The sequence below is a fragment of the Alosa alosa genome, chromosome 21, assembly GCF_017589495.1.
Source record: "Alosa alosa isolate M-15738 ecotype Scorff River chromosome 21, AALO_Geno_1.1, whole genome shotgun sequence".
In the NCBI taxonomy this organism is placed as follows: domain Eukaryota; kingdom Metazoa; phylum Chordata; class Actinopteri; order Clupeiformes; family Clupeidae; genus Alosa; species Alosa alosa.
In genome coordinates, this window is record NC_063209.1 from 25672816 (window position 1) to 25700315 (window position 27500).

Genomic DNA, 27500 nt, shown 5'->3' on the forward strand with positions numbered 1-27500 from the left:
TGTTAAAGAGGAGTTCTGACATTAGAAAACATGTCGGCTGAACCAGCTCAATGTTTTAAGATGAATTTCACACTTTTACTTCACACTGACCTCCAGAACTTCCTTAAGGTTCTCTCTCCCTCTCTCTCCTTCCTTCTCTCTCTCTCTAATTTTATTGAGGTCACTATTTACTTCAGTGCTAATGTTGTTGGTGCTGACTTGTCCACCGTGACCTCTATATTTACAGTGTAAGGGGAGGCTTGCCTTGTCTTAGACATTAAAGCAGGCCAATTAGAATCTAAAAAAAAATAAAAATACAGCACGTTCACGCTATTGGCCCTGATTATAATTTCAAAGGTCGAAGAAAAAGGGAGAGAGAGAGAGAGAGAGAGAGAGGAGAGAGAGAGAGGGAGGGAGGGAGAGAGTGAGAGAGAGGAGAGAGAGAGAGCTGGCACGTGGTGCACAGCTGTCCTCAGAGTCTTCATTAGTGGCGTGATGTGTCCAGTGCCTGGACAGGGAGGTGGGGGTGTAGAGGGTGGAGGGGGTGGACACTAGTCGGGAAGTGTGTCAAAGAGCTAGCCGAGCATGGCACGGTACCGGGGGCGAGGGTGTCGGGTTCTAATCAGGCAGAACCGAAGTGGGTTCTTTCTCACCACAGGTCAGTGGGGTGTCACTTCGCAAACAAACAAGATGCGGCAGAAGAGATACATTCCAATACAGCAAGAACAGCGGTGGGGAAAACAACAGAGAGAGAGAAAGAGAGAAAGAGAGAGAGAGAGAGAGAGAGACAATCAGGGAAAGAGGAAGAGGGGAACAGGGGGAAAAGTGAAAAAAGAGACAGAAAGAAAGAAGTGGCTGGAAAAAGAGAGGGGGACATAGAATAGAGGGCTGGAATAGAGTTCATTTGGAGAAGGAGAAGGACAGAGAGAGAGAGAGAGAGAGTAGGGAGAGAGAGAGAGAGAGTAGGGAGAGAGAGAGAGAGAGCACAAGCCAAAAGTAAATGATCGTAGCTTTCTCCATAGCCGTAGGACTTGACATCGAGCTTAACTAATGTGCAATTAAGCCACAGACTGGGAGAAAATCACCTTGAAAAAACATTTGTCAAGTCGACCATTTCATCATCTGTTCTCTGTGCTAATTAACATGGGAATATGAAGTATATTTGTTTGCCTATGTGATTACATACAGAGCAGCCAAACAAACACATTAGTATAAACTGGGGGATGCCTTGCCCAGGCCTATTTTTATACGTCTCTATTAGATGTAAAATGATGTGCCATCCCTATCATTAAGCAATAATAGTTTACTTTACAGCTCATGAACTACAGAATCAACAAATTAAGCATATTAATAGACCCATATCATATCATTGTGTGTGTGTGTGTTTGTGCATGCGTGCGTGTTTCTCTCTCTCTCTCTCTCTCTCTTTCTCTCTCTGTGTGTGTGTGTGTCTATCTATGTGTGTGTGTGTGTGTGTGTGTTTGTGTATGCAAGACTTGTCCATCCAGACATGTCATATTTAACAACATATCACTCTTCCATAGTATATGTATTAAAAAAAAAGCAGAGGAGACCATGAAACATCATGAAAGTCAAATCAGATTCCCAGCCGTCTGCTCTCAGAATGAAAATGCTCTGCCCACCACAGATAACTAGAGGAGAGGGACGAGAGGCGAGGGAAGGCGGGAGGCGTGGGGGGGCGGGTGATGGGCTGAGACTGGACGCTTGAAAGCAGACGAGGGCAGAGAGGCATTTTTGGACTTTATGCGAGGGTCAAGCTGTATTGAAGTTGCGTTGCAGCGGGTTTAAGTCCTTTCCAGTTCCACTCTGAGGACTGGCAGGGCAGCTGGATGAAAGCCTGAAGGCCACACTACTCCCCTGTGGGGAGGAGAGCTTGAGCAGTGCATGCAGAGGAGCGTTGGGTGAGTGGGGAAAAAAGGCTAAAAATCTAAGTGCCTCTGTGTGTGTGTGTGTGTGTGTGTGTGTGTGTGTGTGTGTGTGTGTGTGTGTGCAGCGTCGCGTCTTGTGCGTCAATGTAATGCCTTTCTTCTTTCAGGTTGGGGAGCTGGAGACTGTGGACGTAAAGGTGGAGGACTCGCAGGTATGGGTTCCGTCCGAGGAGCCCATTACCAACCACGCCTTCCTCCTGGAGTCCAAGATCTGGGAGGTGTGCCGGGAGCTGCCCATCCACTGGATCCACCCCGCGCCACTCCGAGGTACACACACACACACACACACACACACACACATAGGTGCATCCCATGTCCACTTGAATAAAGAAGACTTCTCAAGGACACTCAAAATACCCCAGGAAAATGCAAAACAAACCCAATCTTATTATGAGTAAGATGGGAGTTTGGCTTTTTTTACTATGATTACTATGATTAGAATGTTGCCATTCTCCAAATCATAATTTCCTAGTTTCAAACAGCCACCTCTCATCAAAGATTGCACATGCAGCCCTAAGACAATGTTTCTCCTCCTTGTAGTGAGCATGAGTAAGAGACATGGGCAGATTTAATAAGGAGTTTTCTGGGAGGTTTTTTTTTTTGTATTAACCTCCAACACTATTCCAGCAGCCCCACCCAAGCCAATAGTGGTAATTTTGTTTTTGCTTTCTCAGTAGAAAAATATAGTATATAAAAGCCATCAAACGATAGCAAAGTTACATTGTTGAGAAATATTAGCTCATCTAACGTTATTTTCTATATCTAATCCTATGTTACCTTTGGCCTCATTGTCAGCTGCTTCACAACAATTTGCTATCTTATTATCTTAATGAGTTAGATTTGGCGATAAAACACAATTTACACAATGTAACACCACAAGTTGTCTTACTAAGGTATACAAAAATAATGTGACCACCAAGACATTAACTTACAGCACCTAATGCGGTGAACTGTAATGTGCCACTTGAGGTTTGTGGTATTCTTACCAGCATGTCTGCATTTTCTCGCTTCTGACATAACGATGCATTTCGTTTTAATCTCTCAGCCTCATTAAACCCAAGTATCAGCTTGTTTTTCTCACCAAACGGTGTATTTAATATGATCTTTCTAATTTATAGTAAAGTAGTTGAAAGGTTAATATAAGCTTGCACTTCACTGTGCTAGGCCTGATATGCTTTGTACACAGCAGAGGAAATGAAACTGTTGAATATAACACCCATTAAACTGGATATTTGGTTGTTGATGTGTACATATTTCTTTTTAATTATTTGAAATTAAAACACTACAACTTAAACCTTTATGGGGGTTCAACGCACTAGAAAAAACCCACCCACCATCCATCTCATGCCTTTGAGCTCAGCTGTGTGTGCAGACTGTCTCTTATCCACTCAGCCCAAGTTCACACAGACTAATTAATTTCTTGACCATGTAAAAGTAGCAATTGACCTATTTTGCCAGGGAGCCGCAGCAGAAAGCGCAGCATCCGCCGCCCGTCTCGGGAACGATCCGCTGCCCCCAGCCATGCCCGTCGGAAATCGACCCCGAGATCCAACGGAAAAAACTGCTGTGCTAATAACTTCCAGAAAGTAATCATCCAACAAGGCCTTTATGTACATGACAAGGCTCCCAGTCCTCCAGGGAGGCTTTGTCAGACAGAGTGTCTGATGTGTGGATGTGATCTGAGTAGGAGTGTCTCTTTCCCCTGCTTATTCTCTCTCTCTCTCTCTCTCTTTCTCTCTCTCTGTCTCTCTCTCTCTCTCTCTCTTTCTCTCTCTCCCCTCTCTCAGAGGCTGAGTTCCATGACGTGGAGGACGTGGAGGACACGCCCGACGAGGACGCCCGAGGTCAGCGCAAGGCCAGGGACGTCTTGGATCACGTGGCAGTGAACGACTATGTGAGTAGCCGACTACCCGAAACCACTATCCGTTGACCAACCACAGCAATCTAACCCTCCCCCCCACACACACACACACACACAATTAACCCCCCCATTCCTCCCCCTTTTCTTCATCCGGTTTAAATCAGCCATTAATCTATGCAGCATTGCAAGACTTGAAACGGAATTTGCAGACTACAGGGCATTGCAATTGCTCTATATATCTGTTTAAATGAGGCCAGCTCACTTAAGACTCCCCTTAATGTCTTCCCATTAATTGAGAGGGGTGTTTAGTCTTCAAAGGCAGCTCTGCATCTCCCTCAAGCTTTCGCTGAAACCTTTCTTGTTTCTTCTAGCCCCTTGTTTATTTATTTTTTCCCCTTTTCTGGTGGATACAGGGCGCCTCTTTAAGGTTATTCGTTAATGAATTAATTCATTTATTAACGTTACCCTTAATTATGAACGTCGAGGATAAATAACCACCGACCGAAGCGTTTGGATGTAAATTACCCTCGACTCACCTGTGCTCGTGTGCAAGTGCTAATGGCTGTCCCGTCGTTAGCGGTCAGGGACAGACACCCACATGGGCTCAACTGGCGATTGACTCTCCCCGTCCCCAGTCCCCCACTCTAAACAGAGGGACATGAGGGAGAAGTGGAGATGAAAGAGGCAGGAAATAAGACCATTTATCTGCAGCCTCCCAGGGACACCTGAGTCCGACACTAGCACCACTGCCTCCTCCTCCTCCTCCTCCTCCTCCTTCCGTGTCCCTCCTTCTCTCCCATATCCACAGCTTCAATGTTCCGTCTAATTAAAGCAAAACCCACAGATGAAACGTCTCTTTTTCCACCTCTCTCCATCCCTCCGCCCTCCTCTCTCTCTCTCTCTATCTCTCTTTTTCATATGTCCTATTTCTATCAGCCCTTTGTGACTCGCCAGTCCATCCCCTTCCAACACCTTTCCCAGCCAAGTTCCGTCTGTGGGTCGAACGATAGCAAAAGCTTTGGTGTGTGGTGTGTTTGTGGTGTGTGTGTGGTGTGGAGGGGTGATTGCTAGGGGGTGAAGTGACTCTGCCAGTAATTGGGAGTCGGATGTCACTGGTTGACGAGGAGAAAGTATATTTGCATTCTGCGTGATTCTTTAACCATCAGCACCACAGTTGGTTGCTCATGCCACCTCCAATGAGAGCAAAAGGAAGAAAGTCTTACTTCCCTCTCCTACCGCAGTCTTTGTTCTAGATATTCTACTTTTCCTCGCCCACCTCTCTGGCGGTCTCTAGTATAAATAACCACTGAGCGTGGTGCTTCAGAGGCGTGAGGTTTACAAGGCTGACCTTTGGCCGCGTCTGCCACAGTGATGTGCCACAGCACGGCGCTGGTCGCGGCGATCCCTCAGACTTAATAACTATCATCCGACGCGCCCGAGAAATTGCATCATGATCCTTGACCCACATTCTGCAGATAAGCCTCTCGGACAAGCAGGCCGACCGGCCAGTCCGCCTTCAGACTTTAGGCAAATTGATTCCTGATTGGCTATCTGAAGGGAGTTGATGGACCACTGCGTGACCCGCGCGCCTTGGCCTGGGATGTTATTATCAAATGGAATAGTGAACAAACACCCGGCGCCTGTGCAAGGGCCCCCTCACACACACACACACACAAGGGCCCCTCTCTGGACGGACTCTGGCCCCCATCAAAGCTTTTGGAGACCCTCTCCTCTCCTCTCCTCTCCTCTGCACACATTCTGAACTGCCATTCATAGAGAGCGTGTAGAATGGAGTAGAGTGTAAATGAAACGTTGGGGGAAACGGCTCCGTTATATCTTACGCAGAGTTGTTCACCTGCAGGTTCCCAGAGGGCTATGCCTTTGCTACAACGTGAAATGGCAATGCACAGTATTTGATTCCAGTTGCATGTTAGTTGGCAAATGATTGAGTAATACTCAAGGGACAAATGTGTCTCTCACATCAGTAAGCTCGACATTAATCAGAAGCACTGAGGTGATTTATAGAGGTGTAGAAATTCAGCTGAGTTGAGTTGTAACTCAATGGATGATTCGACACAACTGGCTTGGTTTTCCACCTCACTTGTCCATATTGAATCCTTCCCATGATCCTTCAGGGAGGCTGTGTTTCATTTTATTGCCCCGACTCGAATAAATAAAGAACGTCGCTGTAAATTCAGAGCAGATTCGGTGGTAATGACTTTAATTTTTAATTAATGCCGCTTGTTTATGAGTGGAGGGTACATTTCCCATGGTGGTCGTTTCTGATCAGCGCAACACTGTCTCACAAATGGAAGTTCAAAGGTACCGTGATTAATATGTGCAATCTATTCGAGAGGTACTGGCTTTGATTAATTTGCCTCGGTGGAACAATACCACTCAATGTCTGTTTGTTTGGTGCCTTATCACCCATCATTTAGCTGAAATATTCCCCCAAAGCTGGAGCAGGCGAGGGTTAGCTTGTGGACCTGATAATGCGATCACTTGAACATCGACAGTCATTGTGTAGTTGGCTACATTATTAATCGTCGCATGTAAAAGCGATGACCCCCACCAGTTGACAGACATTATAAATCAGTAATTGCCTCTTTGCATTTGCAAGAGTCATAAATCATGACTGTGACACATGTGTCCTCACCCCCCCATCTTAAACATGCAGTCCCCATCATTAAGAGAGTGCAAATTCACACAATTCATCATCTTTGTACTTTGTTATAATGGCTGATTTGTATCACCTGGGTTGTGTCTGTGTGTTGGGAGTACGTCTACACTGATTTGGAATGGAAATTAGCATGTCCAATCCAATAGCAGTTACCGTGCCAACCATGAGGACCTGAAGCTGCCTCTCCTCGCTCCCCACTTGCATTCTGTCTTTCTTTGTTTTTGTTTTTTTAAAGAAGTCAACACCTGATTGTTTGCCTTTCCCAGACATCTAGGTCAGTGGCTGTAATCAGACGGGAGGCTCCATGCGGTCTCTGAAGAGCCATCTTGTTTTGTGTGCCTGGAGTGTTCTGCTGTCAGGCTGCGTCCAGGGTGGCATCTTCTCCCACCGTGGCCACTTCTCGCAAGGTTGTGCTAAGTGTGGAGAAGTACAGAAAAATACCGAATTAGATCTCAGTATTTTCCAGATCTGGATACGTATGGTCTCTCCAGCACTTTGTCAAAAATATAACATTTCCAAAATCTTCACCAGTGTGTGAGACCAAAGTGAGCTTGATGTTGATTTTGAAGTAAGCAAGGCACAAAGTGTGACATGGGATTTGTTTCTCTGTTGAATCTAGGCTGCAGTCCATTGTGTGCAGCTGTTGGCTAGGCTCTGCTGAAGTGCTAGCTAGTAGACTTGTGTTTATGTAGGAACCCTGTTCTTGGCATGCAATTTCCAAAATGCTCTTGATCAAAGGCATGGCTCTTCAGCCTAGGGTAAGGTGGGGGTGAGGGTTGGGGTGTGGAGGGGTGACACACACACACACACACACACACACACACACACACACGCCGACCATCACAATGGAAAAATCTGCGGCCCATTAATTTCACCCAATATTCCTTGTGTTTGAGTTTCATTTGGCCCCTTATATAAATTGTGATGTGGCCGGCGCGAGCAAATAAAGGGGATCTTGTTAGGCGATCATTACTCTGCTAATTGCCTCAGGAATGTGCCAGCCACTTTGTGCCAAGGTCACCGAGGTGGGGGATGCTTTCATTTGTGGGCTCAAATTAAGAGGTGGCAGCAATTTTACTAGTTGTCTCTGTGTGTGTGCTGTGATGTGGTGTGTGTGTGTGTGTGAGCGAGAGAGAGAGAGAGAGAGAACGAGAGTGTGTTTTTTAATGTCTATTTGTGTGTCATGTATGTGTGTTAGTGTGTGTGTGTGTGTGTGTCGAGGAGTGAGAGGTCACAGAAGAAAGGGATAGCGTAATTATTTTGGCTTCCAGCAGTGTCAAACCCACTTTGATGGAGAACTGCCGGGCCAAACAGGGCTGAGGGAGTCCTGCAGGAGAGAGGTGGGACAGGCCTGGCAGGAGGAATGCTAGCACTGGCACAATGGAAAGGTCAAGGGTGTTATATCATGCTTTATGCTCCGCTAGCTCAAATCAAGGCCGCCTCGTGTAAATACTGTTTTGATCCGCGCCATCATTGAGTTCGGTTGGGTCTGAACTGTTGTCAATTTAGCATCAAGTCCAAAGCGCTCAAACCTCAAATCAAGCCATCAGTCTTGAGGAGGGTCAATCACTGGCACGACTGGCTGCTCTAATGACTGCCCCACCCTTGTTCTTTTTTTTTCCTCTGTAGAGAGAAATCGGACTCGAGCTCACCAACGCCCTGGACGAACAAGGCTACTGCTGCCAACACTGTCGCCGTGGCTACCGCCACTGCCAGCGCTATCACGAGCCGCTGGGCGGCTACTGGCCCTATCCGTACTACTACCAAGGCGGCCGCGTCATCTGCCAAATCATCATGCCGTGCAACTGGTGGATCGCACGGATGCTCGGCCGAGTTTAGACTGAGTCGGCGCGGCTCCACGTCCGCCTGGCTGACTGAAAGATTAATTGGTGCTGGTGCTAACGCAGCTCAGGATATCTGATATGCCTTAGCCTACTTCATGGTTTTTGCTGGGCTGGGGAGCAGTAATGTTTTATGTAAATCACTCTCTATCAGTGGAGTACACAAACAAACGCTAATTTGATGTTTCATGAGATTAACTCTAAGCAGAGACGGAACCATGAGTGCTTGCTCAGCCATTTTGCCTCTGTTGCCTTATTCCACTGCATTTATTTGCAAATTGGCTTTCCAATGTTTTGTGCAATGAATCTTGCGTGACTTGTTTTTTCAATCAACGTTTCTTTCTTGGTGAAAAATCATCTGTTGCAGATGTAAACAAACTGGGGCACCTTTCTTGATGTTGAATTTTTAAGAACTTTAGAAGTAAATGTTTTCTTTTCACCAAACTTTTGTTTGCATGAACCTCCTGATCTTTCTTTATTTAACAGATGGGTGTGTGGGGTTACCAATGTACTTGTATTCTTTTTCTATTAGACATTCCATACTTTTAAGGACTTTTACTGGAAATTAGCATGTACAACATTTAGCTGTACTGCGTACAGTACATTGTGTTTTTATCCACGGTATACTAATGTAGAAATATGTGAATTTAATGTCTTCAAATGAAATAAAATGTCCATATTTACAAGCCCAAGTTTCATCTTTTTATTCCCGTTTGATAAATACAATATTTCACGCCGGGGTCTTGTTCTGTACTTTGGTTGATGCTGAGCTAAAAAAAGGAACGTTTCCAATCTTTTAAAGTTTCCGATCTTTTAAAGTTTCCAATCTTTTAAAGTTTCCAATCTTTTAAAGTTTCCAATCTTTTAAAGTTTTCTTATGTGTCTTTGGAGCAGGTCTACATAAAGATTACCAAAGAAGATGATGAAAAAATGTACAACTACAGAGCACAGTTTGCCAGTTTTGCGATCAAACTTTCAGCATTACAAGTGCATTCTCAGCCAACTGAGGAAAACTGTCTGTCAGTGGGATAGATGATCTCTGATTCTGTATCAACTCAGCCCCCACCCCCCCGCTATACACCAGACACTGTCATTGCTTTTCATAAGTCTGGTTTTTATTGACTTTTGCACCTACTCAGACAGCCAGGTCTCCTATCCAACTCGAGGTGTGACTGCTGCCGTGAAAGAAAGGCGCAAAACACCTTCGCATATGTGCCAGCGCTTTGCAAACCAAAGCGCTTCTGAGAATCAATTTAAGGTTTAAGTCACACTGGCTATTTCGGGAAGTGATTCACACCCAGAGCAAAAATATTGCTTTCATCTCCGTGACAAAAGACGGCCAAATTCAGCACATACAGTACACAAACTCCACAAACACCAAAGGCAAAAATAAGGCCGAAAGGAAAGAGCCTGGTCTAGGTTTTTGTGACTGACGAGATCTGCTTATTCCACCATCTCTCATGCAGTGGTTCTCCCTTTTATAAACAAATTCCCACAACCAACATTGGCCAAAAAAAAACATTCCAAAACCTTAGCCATATGTATCATAACATAAGCTTCAGAATTTGCTGCTGTGGATATGGAGATAGACCCTTACCTCTCCAGAAATATCAGTTCTCCCCAAAATGCAAACCCCCAACTAGAACGTTAAGAATTCTTTAAGGCTTGTGGTCTAGATGGCAGATCAGAAGGGGACAGCCCCTGTCCCCCTACATACACACACAGACACAGACACACACACGCACACACACACACACACACATCCAAACACAAACACACACACACACACACACACACACACTAGGATAATGAATAAGACACACCACCACCACTACTACCACCAACATTACAAGTTTCTGTGACGGGCCTGAAATGCCAGTCTGTTTGAAAAAAGGCCCTTATGCCATGTTATTATGGATGTATGCTGCATTCCTAAATATGAGATCAAATTCAGTCAATTCAGCTCATTTCTCTCCAGTGCTCAGAGTAAAAAAGCTAAGCGAGTGAGATGAGTGAAATGATGGTGCAGCCTAACGGCAGCGGACTTCAAACAAACTAATTGAACTCAGCACAAAGCCTAAAGGCAGCCCTGAGAAGTGCATGATAACCTACATGTGTGCTTATGTCTCTTTCTCCTCTCTCACTGAAAAAGCATACTGTGTCTGACATACTGTACGCTGTGGACAGTAAGGCGCTAGATACTGAGCTAACAGGATTGATTTGTGTGCGTGTGTGTGTGTGTGCGTGTGTGCATGTGTGTGTGTGTGCTGTGTGCGCATGCGCATGCGTGTGTGTATGTGTGTGTACTTAACCTCATGTTGATTCAACCATCTGTAATGTACTGCCAATCCTCATCAGTCTCCCTTCGGGTGCACAGACTATCGATAATGTTTGTTTTTCAGTTGCAAGTCAGGTCTTGACAATCATTTTACACAACAGCTGGCTTGCTGGTGCCACCTTGGAGAGATAACAGACATTATTTGCAGCACCACACAGCAATCTCCAAGAAAGCAAAAAAGAAATGGTAATAAAATCAACCTTCTGCTTTGTTATCACCAGTAAACAAACATAACCCTCAGCTGACTCTTTTTTGACTTCTTTTATATTTTTTCACACATGCAAATATATATAAACATGCAAATAAATAGATACAAATAAAATAGCAACAGCTTGTGTACCTGTTTTGTGTTGATGAGGACGCAGGCGGAACAGATGAGAGAGCCGCTGTGAGTCTGGTTGCGTGGCCTTGGCCGCCAGTGCCCGTGCCAAAGGGGGGGGTTTGGGGGGCTCTCTGTCGTGGCCCGCGGAGCAGTGAACCCTAACAGGTGTGTATGTGAATAATTTTCCTTTTGTTAGCACATCAAAGTGTGCTGCAATTTACCTCCTAGCCATTTGTTTTGGTTTACAATGCATTACTTGGCCATTACAGTGTTTAGTTTCTCTCTCTCTCTCTCTCTCTCTCTGTCTCTCTCGTATTGGCTCCTGGATGTGGTTCTGCAGGAGAAAGAAAGAAAGAAAGAAAGAAAGAGAGAAATATGCAGGAGAAGGACTAGACAGGACGAGAGAGAGGACGAGAGAGAGAGAGAGAGAGGACGAGAGAGAGTACACTGTGTTCAGTCGTGAAACCCCCCAAACGCCTGAAGGAGCTTAGGGGAGCGAGGAAAGCGTGCTGCTACTGCCATCCGGTGGCCGGACATCAGAACAGCATGTTCATCTAAGCCAGGCCGTGTCAGATGTGAAGGACTGCAGCCAGACGATGAGCCGTTTAGTATGGAGTATGGAGGTAGTGCCTCTGCTCTGCTCTGCTTGCATTTGAAGTCTGTATCAATACATCATCTATGCTGATGTATGCATGATCTTCTCCTCCCCACGTTCAATCAATACTCAAATCTACTTGATGCTCATCTGGGTCTTTTCTCAACAGGCAAAATGGTGCCGAATGCGTTCGAAATGTAAACACTGATGAGTGTTATTTTTTTATTTATTATTTTCATTTGAATTTCCAATACAAATACAATAAAGTATCTATCTATCTATCTATCTATCTATCTATTTACAGCTTGGGACACTAAGCCCTCAGCCGACTGCCCGGTTCGAGACAGGACATGCACACCCTCTCCTGGTCTACCTTAACTATCCTGAGAAATATGATAAGAGCGAGACTCTCACAGGCGCTCTGCGCGACACCAGTGAATTGAGTAGGTGGTTGTAGTCTTTAGTCTTTAGCTGAGGTATGACTCTCAGTGTAGCGCCCGAGCTCCAGAGAACTCACGCTGGTATGAGCCCCGGCACCTGTTTTGTGAAAAATCTCCCAGCAGCCCCCAGACAGAGAGGCGTGAGCAAGCGACCGAGCAGCAGCAGGTGGCGGCACCGCCGTTGCTCCCCGCTGCCCCCTGGGGGTGGGGGGGCACTCACACTCCTCAGCTGTGTCATGAGCCCCCAGCTGCTTGCTTCTTCGCCCTGTCTCAGAAATAGCTCTCACACACGCCCTCAGCTCCACAGGGCCCTGGAGAGTTTTGTAGAAACATCACTCCCAAGAAACACACACACACACTTCTCTCCCACTCGCTAACCCATGGAACCTGGACTTCAGCATTTCATGTCACTAGCCTGCTGTCTAAACAAAAGCAGCGTGTAAGCTGCGCTTGGCTGTCGAGCTCCGCAGCCTTGACTGATATGAATTGAAGGATACTGCTCTTTGGTCTTTCGCCTCCTTCTGCTTTCATGTCAAATAAGTTGACTATCAACTCTCGACTGACCACCTGAGGATCAGCCAGGGATGGAGCTTCCTTTGAGGTCGTGCTTGTTTCAAGTTGTTGTAGACAGTGCAGCTAGCCAATTACAGCAAATAAAAGAGCGTTGGGGGGTTGCTGTGTGTATATTTGATCTCCCCTCTCTTCCCCCATCCTGCTCCTAGCTGTTGTTGCCTCGGAGAGGCTGGTGTTGTGTTAGCCCGGCGCTGTTGTTTCTGTTTGTGCTATTTTCTGTTGCCGTGTTTGCTTGTGTTTGTTTGCCCGCATCGCCCGCCCGTGGACACGCCGAAAGAGCCTGGTCTCCAGCTGTACTTGAGTAAACTCGGGGGCTGGGAGCGGTGGTGGCGGCGACCGGCTGCCAGATGGCTCTCTCTTGCGCGTTGGCTCTCCCTCTCCCCAAACGCGACTCACACCCTTGGCAACAGGGCCCCCCACCACCACCACCGCCTCACTCACCTACCCGCCCGCCCGCACACACAATCCCACCACCAGCACGAGCACACCGATCATCAAACACCGAAACACACAAGGCTCCAGCCAGTTGTGGATTCTACGGCAGCTGGCGCTGCTATTCCTGCTGCCACCACGGGCACCGCCACCACCACCACCAGGGCCAGCAGCAGCAGCATCACGCGTTGGGGTGGCAGCTGCTAATCAATGGAGAGAGGAGACGTCTCAGGCAGACGGGCAGGCGAGAGCTTCCGCCGGCGCTGCCTTCACACTCTCCGCATGACTGGACTTGACAGCAGGGGCACGGGTCTGATAGCATTAAATAAAAACACACAGGTGGTCGAGCCCAATCACCTCCACAGCAGTTCAATTTCCTCTTCTCCCAGCCTCCCCCCACCACCCCAAACACACACACACACACAGCTCTGATCTACCATGGTGGAGCGGCGTGGGCTTCCACATCTGCAGGCCCCCGAGCAGATGTGCTGTGAACTCGTTTGCCCTCATGGTTGAGCTTTAGCTCCCTTTTCGGCTTCTTAGGGCTCGGAACAGGAAATTAAGTCGTAATTGTCGGGGAAAAAATGTGCCTGGAAAACACCTATACAGAGAAATGTAGAGAAGCAAAAAAATAAGAATAAATAGATTAAATAAATTAATAAAGCAAAGGAAATATGTGAAAACCCAAGCAGTTGCTCTGACCTCCTTCAGAGGCTGGTGCTTACGCTTATTATGAGATGTGAGGACTCGTGAAGGAGAGAGGGGAAAGAAACGCTTAATAAAGTCGGAACAATGGAGGCGAGTCCTTTGTGGTTTGCAGATGGTAGAACAGTCAGCAATTTTTCTTGGCATCAGAAAAAAATGTGACTAAGAGGTCATTTAAGCAAAATTGAGCTTTATTACATTTTTTTCTTTGTTTTAGAAAAAAAAAAAATACATTTCTACACTACTATTTCAGCATATGGGAGTGCCTCAGGCAGCTCCAGAACAACACATGTAAAACAATAACAGTAGAGAAGAGAACAGCAGGACTCGGGCAGAGGAGCACAGCTGATACACTCTGACCCTTACCAGACCCTTGTGCTGGGTCAGGGGAGAAGAGACAACGCTGAGGCCCATAAACCAAACCTTAGCCAGCGGGGCCAGATCCAAGGATTTGACTGTGCTTGTTGTGTAAGGCATTAAATGGGGGGCATGGGGGGTTAAGGCAAGGTCAAAATTGTCACTGGTCGTTGATTGTCACTGACTTCCTTTCGATTTCAATGCTGTAACATTTCATAACACTGATTGTCCAGTGTTTGTGCCAATTTATCAGGACAGAGATTATTTTCAGAGGGAAATTGAATTGAGAGTGAGAAGAATTGTTGGAGCAGCCTGTAACCCCGCAAGCCTGGCTTCTGGCTCCACACCAAGGTCCATCCAGACGGCCAAGGCTCCCCCTTTTCAGACAGCAGAGTCAATCACGGCCACCAATTCGGTACAAATTTAATTCTGGATCAATATGGGTGCAGTGTGCTTTACAGCCCCGCATTCTCACTTCACCTGCATTCCCCACCCCAACACACACACACACACACACACACACACACGAGGTCCTGGGCTTTTTAAAGGCCTCAGCTCGAAAGTCCTCGGCTCCCATCCGACTCAATGTAGAAATGTCACATGGAGTGTGAGACGCCCATTTGGGGAGGGAGGGAACAACATCATTCAAATATGGAGCATGGCTCCTATCCTAAGCCCGACCGTGCTACGTACGCTGTTTTTAGAGGGGAATGTGATAAAGGTGAACATGGGGTTGACTGTGAAACCAATGAATTGGAGCCGGTGGGAGCTTTCACTGGCTTGCCAGTTTAGGGGGTAAATAGGCCTCAGTTACGCCAGCACAGAGTTTAGTTGAGAAGCACAATGAAAAAGGCATTTTACCGTATAAAAACAACACATCAAAATGATGTGTTCACAGTGGCTATTTATGGAGAGGCCAGAAGGCATGGGGCGATTCGTTTTCTCTTTCTGTTGTTTAACATAACAATACAAAAACATAAACATTGGAGTGCAGAGTATATGGAATGCTTCAAAATGATAAACAGATACAGCTGGAGACAAACAAACATTTCAATTCCTGGTTCGTACATACTACTGAATATACGTTCCCTCGTATTTGGTATTTTTGCATATGTAGGTAAATAATAATAAAAAAGAGCCTTTTTATACAGAATTTAGAAATTCACAAAATAAATAAATTTGTGGCCTTAAAATTGAATCTCAATCGTATATTATATATATATATATATATATATATATTTCTATATTTCCATTTAATATTAACAGGACTTTACTCTGGGGAAGCAATAAGGTTTTTTGCTTTGAAATCACCAGCTTGGGAGTTGTTCCCAAATTCATACTCTTTTTCTTTCTCTTGGTTGAAAGTCTGCAAGTATACATTATATACTATCTGTAATCGGGTTGCCGCGGGAGACAGTGAATGCCCATTTCCATAGAAACACGGTGTGTTAAGGCCACGAGGTCTTGGCAGAGAATCACACTGCATTGATGGCGTGATAACGGGGGGGGTGCATTTGGGGACTGCAAGTCACAGAGCCGTGAGTCACGCCCATAGTGCGAGAGGTGGCAGCACCTTGAATTGAAAAGAAAGTCTGAGAGAGTGCACAGTATGGTGAGACAAACCAACATCCTCCCTCTTTGCTTTAATTAAGGCACTGTTCAGTTTAGGTGTGTGAGGCATGGTTTGTTTGTTTTGTTATTTTCTCTTCTATTTTTTTTTTGTTTTATTTGTAAGTCACTCCCCTGATATCCGGCTGTTCTTTCACCATGGGTGGAAGACCTGGTGGCTGGTCTGATTTGTAAGTCACACCATGGGTGGAAGACCTGGTGGCTGGTCTGATTTGTAAGTCACACCATGGGTGGAAGACCTGGTGGCTGGTCTGATTTGTAAGTCACACCATGGGTGGGAAGACCTGGTGGCTGGTCTGATTTGTAAGTCACACCATGGGTGGAAGACCTGGTGGCTGGTCTGATTTGTAAGTCACACCATGGGTGGAAGACCTGGTGGCTGGTCTGATTTGTAAGTCACACCATGGGTGGAAGACCTGGTGGCTGGTCTGATTTGTAAGTCACACCATGGGTGGAAGACCTGGTGGCTGGTCTGATTTGTAAGTCACACCATGGGTGGAAGACCTGGTGGCTGGTCTGATGAGTTTAACAACAGTCTTTCTATCTGCACGCCATCAAAGTGTCCTCGACAGGGTTGTGTTTTGGTTTTGCCGTCACCAGAGTTTTCAATTACCGACAACTCAGTTGCATCCCGTGACGTTCTTTGGTTGATGGGTGGTGGGGGGGGAAGGGACAAGAGATGACTTGACTTAAGCTTCTCACTGGCACATTTGGTCGGGTGGTCCCTGCTCCTGAAATGGCTGCGTTCCTGATGGGGAATGTTCATGTGGATGGGAAGAGGGGCTAGTGCCCCTACCCCTTCCAAATATCAAACAGACATCTGCAAAAAAGGCTATCCCTTGCAGTTCAAATGTAGGCACTGGTTCACATAGTTTATGAGTAAACAAATGTCCTCGGCCGGCAAGGGGCCTATATTTTTTGTTGTTGTTTCGTTAAGAGCAATAAATTACAAATTTGTAATTTGCTACTGTTGACTGTTGATGAAAGAAACTTTGAAAGAAAAAAAAAAACAGCAGTCAGGTTTTGGTTTTCTTTTGAATAGACATTTTTTGTTAAGGGTGGGGGGGTGATTGTGTCCATACTCCATCTGAGATGCCTGCGGATGGAGGGGTTGAGGGGGGGGGGGGGCGGTTGGGGTTAGGGTGATGTTGCCTCTAGGTCTCAGACATCTCTGTTTTAATCTGGATGAAGTCGGAGGTGGGCAGACTAACGCTGACGGGGACCTCCACCATCTGCTCCTTGGGCTCGCTGACCCCCTCCAGCTCCTCGACGGGAGTCAGGCCCTCGCTGGGGCTGCTGGCCAGAGGAACGCCCGAGGAGGCGTCCGAGTGTCCGTTCATGCCGTTGGCGTCCAGACTGTCGCCGTTAGCGATGCCGTCGTCCTGAGTGAAGATCACAGTCCTGTACGTGAGCTCGCCATAGCCGTCGTCCATCTCCTCTTTGACGTAGATGCCGCCGGCCCCTGGGTCGCAGTTGACCAGCGACTGCAGGTAGAAGGGATCCAGGATCTCCTCCTTCACCGAGAGGCCCTGCAGCTCGCCAGGCTTGAACACGGTGGCGATGACCGTGCCGGGCTGCTGGGCCACCACAGGCTGACCATTGGCGTTGAGCGTCACCAGGCGGGTCAGGCCGTTCAGCGAGCCGGCACTGGTCATCACTCCTCCACCTCCTCCTCCTACGGCCGACCCCAGGCTGGTCACCAGCAGGCCCTCGTGGAGTCCGCCGCCGCCACTGGAGAGGTTGCCCCCGGTGCCCGTGGACAGCGAGGCGGTCTGGATGGTCAGCACGTCTTTGCCCCCGGGGCTGGTGGAGGGCACAGTGTGCAGGATGACCCGGGGAGGCGAGCTGTGGCCGCCGTCACCATTGGCCAGGACAGTGGTCAGGGGCACAGTCTGCAGAGTGACGGAGCCGCCCGCCTGGGAGCTGGACGTCAGGACCATGGGGACAGTGGCTGGCATGTTGATGGTTCTGGACAGAGAGAGAGAAAGAGAGAGAGAGAGAGAGAGCGCGAAAGAGAAGAGAGAGAGAGAGACAGAGAGAGAGCGAGAGAGAGAAAGAGAGAGAGAGAGAGAGAGAGAGAGAGAGAAAGAGAAGAGAGAGAGAGAGAGAAAGAAAGAGAGAGAGAGAGCAAAAGAGAAGAGAGAGAACATGAGGGTTACAAAAAAGCTACGTAAATCTCTCCTTTTTTCTCTAGGACAGACTTTCAAAACAGCATCGATGGTCTGTCTGCTCTACACACCATGTGATGCCACTAGCATATGGACACAGTTCAGAGAACACATAATGAGAGGAATGCGTCTTCTCACAGCACGCACTTGCTATTACCCAAGCATGAATGTTCATGAGTGGACACTAGAGAATTAAATCATAAAAGCATGAAACGCTGCATGCATACAAAGACCCTTGTTGTGGCTACATATGTATTCCCATATGTTCCTTCTGGAATGAGAATGTGCTCATTACTAAATTAAAGCCGTATTACATGTTGTTAAATGTTAAATGTTAAATGTTGTCACCTATATATCATGCAAATCACACAACTGAGACTCATAAAAACACACAAAAACACAAACAATCAGATAAAACCTCCACTAATACTAACACGCCACAATATAGTAATGGAAGTTGAAGATAGCCTACCATTACATCATTATGTTAAAGCTGTTCCACTTATAATTAGCACACCGATGTGTAGGTCGTATTTTTCATGGACAATAATACGGCCGTATAATATTAACTTGACTTCTGCCCTCCAACATGCAGAATCCATTACTAATGATGTACAGCATGTATATTAGAGCGGCTGTGGTCTCACTAAAGTGGCTCTCATCCAGATATCCCATTAGGTAACTTATTGATGTATGGGCACAAGTTAACCCATTGCATGTACACACAAACACACACACACACACACACACACACACACACAGGCACACACACAGGCACACAAACACACACGCACAGACACACGCACGCACGCACGCACGCACGAACACACACAAACATGCACGCACACACACACGCACACACAGACACACACACACACACACACACCCGTGCTGGCGTGCTCCTCACCTGACGGAGTGTGACTGTGCAGGCACAGCGGCGCCCTGGTTGGGCTGGAGCACGTGAACCGTTTGCAGCAGCTGCTGCTGCTCTGGCTTGCCGTCGCCCCCCTGGTACACCAGGCCTGGACTAGCCTCCCTCTTCACCCCCCTGGAGCCCACGTGTCCAGCCTTGCCCTGGCTGTTCGACGATCGCCCCCCACGGCCGACGCCGGGCCACCGTTAGGGTGCCACATGACCGCCAGCCCTCCGAGTTCGAAGCAGTGCCCGCGTCCTGGCTGGTCGCCGTCAAGCCGATGACCACCAGGTCGGAGGGCATCTCTTTAAACTGGTAGACCAGTCGCTGGCCCTCCACCTTCGCCAGGATGCCCCGCTGATAGTAATACCTGAGAAAGAGAGAGGGACGAAAAAGAGAGAAAGAGAGAGAGAGAGGGAGAGAGTGTAAAACAAAGAAAAGAAAATCAAAAGTTAAAGTATGAGCACTGATGTCTGTGGTATCGGGGTCGTTTTCACTGGACGGTAGGTGGCGGTGTTTTGACCGGCAGGGGCTTACCGGAGCGCCCGTCCCATAGTCTCGTAGTTCATGTCGGGCTTGTTCTTGTGCTTGCCCCACAGCTTGGACACGGCCTTGGAGTCCACCAGCTTGAAGATGCCCTTCTCCCGCTGGGTCCACTTGATGTACTTGGGACAGGTGTTCTTGTCCTGCAGCAGGGCCAGCAGGAACTCCCACAGGTAGATGGTGTTACCTTGGATGGACAAGACGGAAGAACAAGTTAAGTTTGTTGTTGTTGTTGTTGTTTTCTGCAAGTTCATGTAGTCTGGAAAACTTTTGCAGTCCTCTGCCGATTCATAAAAAACTATTTCTTCAGGTTTTGGTTAACAAGATGAAAATGCCATAGAAGTGCAATTATAGTATTCTTCTTCATAACCTCCATAAATCAATTCTCAATTCTCCCGTGTGTGTGTGTGTGTGTGTGTGTGTGTGTGTGTTTGTGTGTGAGTGTCTTAGAAATTAATTAGGGAGCATCTGGCAGTAGATTACTCTTGTTTGTCGTTCGCTCTGGCCAGAAGAGGTTTAAAACAGCAAACCTCACCAGCAGCAGCAGCCGTTAGAGCACACGCTCGGGCTCGCCTCTCCTCGCCTCTCCTCCGCACGTCAGGGTGATGTATATCCGCGCGGCCCAGACTGCTCTCTGAGCGGACCCGAGCGGCACCAGAGCTGGCCTGGGCCAGCCTGGGACACCAGAACACCCTCCCCCCATCCCCCGACCTAGACACGCCTGCGTCAGTGGGCCGTCGTCTTGAGAGAGAGAGAGAGAGAGAGAGAGATAGAGAGGGAGAGAGAGAGAGAGAGAGAGTGAGAGAGAGAGAAAGAATGAGAGAGAGAGAGAAGGAGAGAGAGGGAGAGTGAGAGAGAGAGAGAATGAGAGAGAGAGAGAAAAGGAGAAAGAGAGAGAGAGAGAGAGAGAGAGAGAGAGAGAGAGAGAGAGAGAGAGACGACGACGGCATGCCCGGTCTCCGGCGGCGCCTACCTGCCCTCCCGGGAAAAGTGGTGCCCCCACCCAGAGCAGCTCATCAATGGTATTACCATCCTTGGTCTGACACCGTGGAGCCGAGGTCACGCCTGACGAGATGTGTGTGTGTCAGGTAAAATAAGGCTGTGGAGTCCTTCAACTGGGAGTCTCCAGAGACAACAGTGATAAGGCCAGAGAGAGAGAGAGAGAGAGAGAGAGAGAGAGGGAGAGAAGGAGAGAGAGGGAGGAGAGAGGGAGAGAGCGATAGAGAGAGAGAGAGGGGAGAGAGAGGGGAGAGGGATAGAGAGAGAGAGAGAGAGAGAGGAGAGAGAGAGGGAGAGAAGGAGAGAGAGGGAGAGAAAGGGAGAGAGAGGAAGGAAAATGAGAGAGGGGGAAGAAAAAAGAGAGAAGAGAAGGAGAGAGAGAGGAGTCTGAAAGAAGAGGGAAGGGACAAAACAGTGGAAAATGAGAGGAAAGAGAGTCTGCTGTGCCCCAGATTCATGAGGAGAGGTCTGCTGTGCCCTGTTCATGTCCTACCTTTGCCCTCCTTGCTCTTTTTCTTGAGTGGCAGCGAGGGATTGGTGATGGGGGAGCATGGCCGCACTGCCCGCGGTTTTCGCACTGAGGAGAGAAAGTCATGGAACAGAGGGAGAAAGAGAGAGAGAGTGAGAGAGCGTTCCCTGACTCTCCTTCAAAAGTAAACTTCAAACCCAGAACCTCTATAGACTCTGTGACACGCTATACTTCACCCCCCATGACATCCCTATTAAGGCTGGATGCTCTAAAACTCCCCTTAATTAAGACTCTTGGCTCTGCTTTGCGCCGGGATGGGTAGAAATGGGGGCATACATGTGAGGGATGTGAGAGAGGGGTGGCACTGCCCTCTAGTGGCATTGTGGCGCTACTGCACGCTAACCTTTATTTTTCTTGGGTGGCTTGGAGGGGCTCTTGTGCATAACTTCGTCCATGGAGGACGTCTCCTCGTCCAGGGACACGTCCATGGAGGACAGCTGGTCTGGTCGTAAAGAGATGTAACTGAGGTCCGATTCCAGCAAGGTGCCATACGGGTGAACTGGAAAAAAAAAAACATAGACTCTGGTGTTAGAAAAGAAATATGGGTCAAACCCAACCCAATTATGGGTCAAACCCAGCCCAAATATGGGTCAAACCCAGACCAAATAGCAGTCAGTACCATGTCACTGCACTCAAAAAAAGAGACCATTTAAGGCATGTGAATAAAATACAGGGTCAGTGGTTACCATGGTGAACAAACATGTTAACAAACAGGATCCTGTGGGGAATTGGTTAAGCCAGTCTCAGAATCTTAGGGATTTGCTGGCTGTTCTGTGCGGAATGAGCCAGCACACAAATAGAGTTTCATTGTTACAATGTTACATTGATATGTCTGTTGTAGGGATGCACATGCTAGGCCAGTGTTAAAATGTAAAGAGTAAGAGGTCGAGACACACTAGCCCACTTCTCGATTCAGAGTGAACAGTGGTCAGTACGGAGCTCGGACTTACTCATGCGCTTCTCGTCCAGGATGTTGTTTGGAGACTCCATGTTGAGCAGGACCTCCGCGGCCTCCACAGTCTCCATGTTGTCCTCCGCACCAGACACCGTGGTTTCTGCCAGCAACCCAGACACAAGCTCTAGTGAGTGCCACAATTCAAATGGATGGGAATTATGCTCAGAGCTGACAGTTACAGAAGAGTTTTGAGGCCTCGCCTCCATCCCATAGTCATGGTAACAACATCTGTGAAGATGACCGTGACTTAAAACTCAGTGGTGAAGGACACATTGTCCAAGTGTACACTCAGCCTTTGTCAGAGTAGATCACAGCCTCACAACCACATACTTCACAATGTGGCTCTTACGAGGATATGTCTTTCATGCCTTTTATGTCTTTTATGTAAGTATTTCATTGTATTCTTAATACATATGACAGTATTCTTAGTACATATGACAGTTCAGTTTAGAACTAAACTGAACTGAACTTAACTGAAATGAACTGAACTGAACTTCATTTGCGCTTTGCTCTGTGAATTGCTGTTGTGAGTGTGTGTGTGTGTGTGTGTGTGTGTGGGTGGGTGTGTGTGTGTGTGTGTATGTGTGTGTCGTGAACCGCTCTGCTGCTGCTCCTCACCTGATAGGCCAACGTCACCGCCCATGATGGGCTCCTCCACCACATCCAGGGTGGCGTCGGCCATGATGCCGTTGGCGACCTCGTCTGACTCCAGCCCTGAGTACACCTGCATGAGGTCAGCGGCTGGCACCTGCTCCACGATCACCGCAGGGAACACGGACGGGTCATCCAGCTGGAGAGAGACCGGACGAGAGAGAGAGAGAGCGCGTGAGAGAGATTTAAATAGATCTAAACCTTTTTTTTAAACTTATCTTATATTTATCGTAGACAGTCAGCACAGACATACATGGTAAGGTAATGAAGTATCTATTACAGTGACCGGACCAAAATAAAAAAAATAAATAAATAAAAAATAAAATAAAAATAAAATAAAATAAAATAAAATAAAATAAAACAATTGTAAAAAGTGGACTGCTATAGACAGTTCACTGTGCTGTAGGTAGGGGACGTCCCACCCTGGCCAATCAACAAGCATATCAATTCAACATTCCACAACATGACGCAGGCGACAACAGCAATGCAAAGTTGGCTGGCCACGGTCAGAAATACTAAATAGATACTATGATACTAAATCAATACCATAATAGAAAATGGAATATGTAATGTGATGTAATGTGATCTTTTGTCACTAATTGTTTTGGAGCAAAGAGGATTCCTTATGGTTGGCGGAAAAAATGGAAAAACAATGGATACATGGTTCTAAACTATGTCAGAGGATGTTGGGAACTTGGATCATTTAGATTTGTACTTAGATGCATCCTCTAAGAAGCAAAATACAGAGGGCAAGCCCTCAAGATTCCAGTAAACGGCTCGAATCAAATTGCTGCCGTATGTTTGGAGTGTCAGCCAGAAGTCCTCGTCATCCACCACCACCACCACCACACACACACACACACACACACACACACAAACACTGGTGCATTCCTCCCAGCCGGGTGGGGACTCGCACAGAGCACAGGAAATGGCCATCTCGGAGGGTCAGACCGTCTGGGAAACCCCCACCCCACCTTTACACACACACACACACACACACAGACACCACATAATGTCAGCAGCACCTGAGAGCCATGGTCACATATCGGAAATTACCTCTGGGATGATTCAAATGCTCTCTCTCTCTCTCTGTCTTGTACACACACACACACACACACACACACACACACACACACACACACACACACACACAAAGATTTCTCTCCCTCCCACTTTCTCAAGCAGTCACACTTGACTGACTCAAGGCTCTGCCCATGGAGTAAACACACAGATGCTTCCATCTCTCTGGCTCTCACCCTAACCTTCTCCTTCTCTCTCTCTCTCCTTCTCTCTCTCTCTCTCCTTCTCTATCTCTCTCCTTCTCTCTCTCTCTCCTTCTCCCTCTCTCTCCTTCCCTCTCTCCTCTTTCTCCTTCTATATCTCTCTCCTCTCTCTCCTTCTCTATCTCGCTCTCTCCCTCTCTCAGAGCAATGTAATTTCTCCTCTATCAGCAGGGTCAGAGCGGTGAGGCCACTGAGCATATTTTCTGTTTTCTCACTGTGTGTGTGTGTGTGTGTGTGTGTGTGTGTTTGTGTTTGTGTTTGTGTGTGTGTGTGTGTGTGTGTGTGTGTGTGTGTGTGTGTGTGTGTGTGTGTGTGTGTGTGTGTGTTTGTCTGTCTGCATAAGTGAGTGTGTCTCTGTGTATGTATGTGTATATGTGTGTGTATGGAATGGGATTGGTGTGTGTGTGTGTGTGTGTGTGTGTATGTACAGTATTCGTGTGTTACTGAGTGTGTCTGTGTTATATATATATGTGTGTGTGTGTGTGTGTGTGTGTGTGTGTGTGTGTGTGTGTGTGTGTGTCCCAGCGGGCTCCCTGGAGAGCCTTCTCTGGGGGGCAGTGTCTGACCAGGCGAGTCCTGACTCAGGGAGTCTGCCGAGGGAGGCCAGCCCTCACTAAACTGCAGCCTCGGCACACCGGGAAACGCTGCGAAAGCACTGGGCAGCCCCAGAGTCTGGGAAGTGGTCTCACCAGAGACGATCAACATGAAAGAAAGATCTGAGCTGGAAATGTGTAGCGGAAAAGCCTAAAGCCCTGGATGTGGTCTTAGCTTAATAGCTGGATGCGTCTTGCAGTTATTTATGAGGCTAGGATTGCATTATTCATGGCCTGTGAAAAAAATTTACTTGACAAAAATAATCTACTTGATAACTTGCACCTTGATGTATTTGTTACTAATTTGATGTGAGCTCTATCAAAACAAAGCAGGGGGCTGAGGAGGTAGTTGCACATATTGACCAGCAGAGGGAAGTAAATTCCAAGCACCTCAACGAATGACGACACATGCAAACAACACCAGCATTCAGTGATCACTGAGAGAACATCTATTTTGCATTGCACGGCATGACTAAGGTGTCAGCTTTCAAAATGTCCTACTTGTTTTCTTTCGCAATCGTACTTTTTCCCACGCATTTTTAACACGCATAAACAGAGACGGCTGGCCCTGTGTAAAGTCCATGTGGTCCCAGCATCTGCTAGAACGACTGTTCATTTCCTTTACTTGATTGTGTAAGATTTCTAAATGTGACAAATATAAACTTACAAAGACAAGTCTGGCAGTTAGACAATATATCACAAAGGGGAAGTTCATCACCCACATCACAGCTCTTTCCAACTGGTCTCTGGGCCTAAAGCATGAAACCTACTTTGCTTAATATCACCTTCACTGCAACGATAAACTATAAATCCTCAAGACCTTTTGCCTCCCTGGTATAATTTGTGTCGGTAAAAAGGAAGGTCAAACTAGCTGGCTAACTCCCACTATACTGGTCCACGGAGAGGTTAATCTGGCACTGTGCAGCTATAATGCCTCGCCATGTCTGTCCAAGAGCATAATGCTGATGGCCTTGACTGTCTGAGGCTTGGAAAACATCAATATCCACACACACACACACACGCACGCACGCACGCACGACGCACGCACACACACACACACACACACGCGCAAGCACGCGCACACACACACGCACACACACACACACACACACACACACACACACACACACACACACACACAGCATCCTCCAGCCTGTTTACTGTTGTGCTACAGCATGCAGCCCAGTCTGTCTGAGAACATGATGATGGCCTTGGGCATCTGAGACAAAAGCCACACATACACACACACACACACACACACACACACACACACACAGAGAGAGAGAGACATACGCGCATGCACATGCGCGCACACACACGCACACACACAGACACAGACACAGACACAGACACAGACAGACACACACACCAGGAATCTTCCATGTCTCCCACCCACACCAGGGAAATGGGGGATGGTGGGGAAGCTTGGATGCAGATAAACTCATAACTCATTTGAGTGTGACAAGGGCGTAGTTACTGTTATGTAAAACAAGGGCTTGAAGTTTACATCCACCAAGGCTATAAATCCACAGGTAAACGACTCACATATGGATTACAAACACAGTGAGGCCTTTGGAAGACTGCCAGACTACAATTAGTCAGGGTTATTTAGGGTTTGAAAACTGTAACTACAGTCTGCTGACACCCAAAAGAATCTAGGAGCTTATCTTGTTTCTGTATTTCTGCGAAACTCGTTTCAGACAACTGGAAAGGGAATTAAAATAGATAACGAAATCTTGCCCTTGTATTCTTGTGTATTTTCGAGGTACAGATCGACTTCTTCCTCTTTAACACCTGCCACTGACCACAACGTTATGAGAGGCCTATCAGATAATAGGCCGACATTTGCATGACTCAGTTCCCTGTTCCTGCTATGTAAGCAGTGAGAGTGGCACGAGCAATACTCCCACTCTCCCCTACCCCGTCCCACCACCCAGCCACACCACACACACACACACACACACACACAAGCTCACTCACTCACACACACACACACACACACACACACACACACACACACACACACACACACACACACACACAAGCTCACTCACACACACACACACACAGAAGCTCACTCACACTCACACACACCACACACACACACACACACACACACACACACAAGCTCACTCACACTCACACACAGTCAGTCACACACACACACACACACACACACACACACCACCACCACACAAGGCTCACACTCAAACTCACACTCACACTTTTATGTCTTCTTTTTGCAGTGCTGAATGACAATGTTTTGAGACTATCTATAACTACATAACGGTCATTCAGTTGATTTAAATGTGAAAGATTGAAGAGAAAAGTCAATGTTAGTCCAACTGAGAGGAGAGACTGTACGTCACTGCATGTTCACCATGGTAGCACTGAGAGCAGTTAGAGGTCATGTTTTTCATTTCACTCAGTCTGCATGTGGGTAAACGTCAAGGGGGCTGGCCATGGCACTGGAAATTCATTGCGCACACACACACACTCTCCCTCACACACACACACACAAACACACACACCAAAGACATGGGCATTGGTGGTGTGGCTGCGTTTGCGACATCCCCGCTAAGCGGCACTTAGCTAACCTCAGACAGACATCCAAAGACAACTCCAGAGGCACTACATGATGCCTTGACTTATGGAGGCAATTACCACCTCTGCAAAAAAAAAAAAAAATAGGATAATCAGTTATACACTCCCAGTCCAGTAATCCGGAGTGTGGGCCTGGACAGCTATATGGTGGTCAATTCCCAGCTCTGTTCAGGAGGGATCTGGTCTGTCACAGTGTCCGGATCTGGGGCCAAGAACGGTGTCAGAAGTAAAGATTCTAGAGCTGTTCTAGAATCTTTGGTCAGAACTAGGTGTTCTGTTAGAGCGGAACAGCAGCGTGATCACAGCATCTCACCTCACCCACAGCAGACCAAAATAAAAGCCCTCTTATCAGAAGCTGAGGGAGTAGACAGTGTGATCGGTGTGTCAAGTGTGTGAGTGTGTGTGAAATGTGTGTTTGTGTGTGTGTGTGAAATGTGTGTTTGTGTGTGTGTGTGTGAAATGTGTGTGTGTGTGTGTGTGTATGTATGTGTGTGTGTGTGTGTGTGTGTGTGTGTGTGTGTGTGTGGAGCCTGAGTGGGTGGTGGGGAGGGGCAGAGGAAC

General features: G+C 47.3%; 2 protein-coding genes and 1 long non-coding RNA gene across 3 annotated transcripts in view; 1 reads left to right on the forward strand and 2 right to left on the reverse strand.

Annotated features, from left to right (window-relative positions):
- Positions 1-9025, forward strand: part of tnmd (tenomodulin) — a 42813-nt gene extending 33788 nt beyond the window's left edge. Inside the window, exons 5-7 of the mRNA XM_048232371.1 lie at positions 2036-2195; positions 3716-3822; positions 8099-9025. Coding sequence (XP_048088328.1) covers positions 2036-2195; positions 3716-3822; positions 8099-8308 — 477 coding nt within the window. The 3' untranslated portion in view covers positions 8309-9025. The remainder of the gene's footprint in view (positions 1-2035; positions 2196-3715; positions 3823-8098) is intronic.
- On the reverse strand, positions 6454-11079 carry LOC125286990. Its single transcript, XR_007192270.1, has 3 exons — positions 10989-11079; positions 10623-10767; positions 6454-6882 (listed from the first exon to the last, which is right to left on the reverse strand). It is a non-coding gene; the product is annotated as an uncharacterized LOC125286990 (long non-coding RNA).
- A 4515-nt stretch (positions 11080-15594) lies between these two features.
- Positions 15595-27500, reverse strand: part of elf1 (E74-like ETS transcription factor 1) — a 13120-nt gene continuing 1214 nt past the window's right edge. The window contains 8 exon segments of the mRNA XM_048231339.1: positions 15595-17669; positions 18777-19012; positions 19014-19152; positions 19320-19512; positions 20818-20901; positions 21197-21352; positions 21804-21908; positions 22427-22598. Of these exon segments, the coding sequence (XP_048087296.1) occupies positions 16856-17669; positions 18777-19012; positions 19014-19152; positions 19320-19512; positions 20818-20901; positions 21197-21352; positions 21804-21908; positions 22427-22598 (1899 nt within the window). The 3' untranslated portion in view covers positions 15595-16855.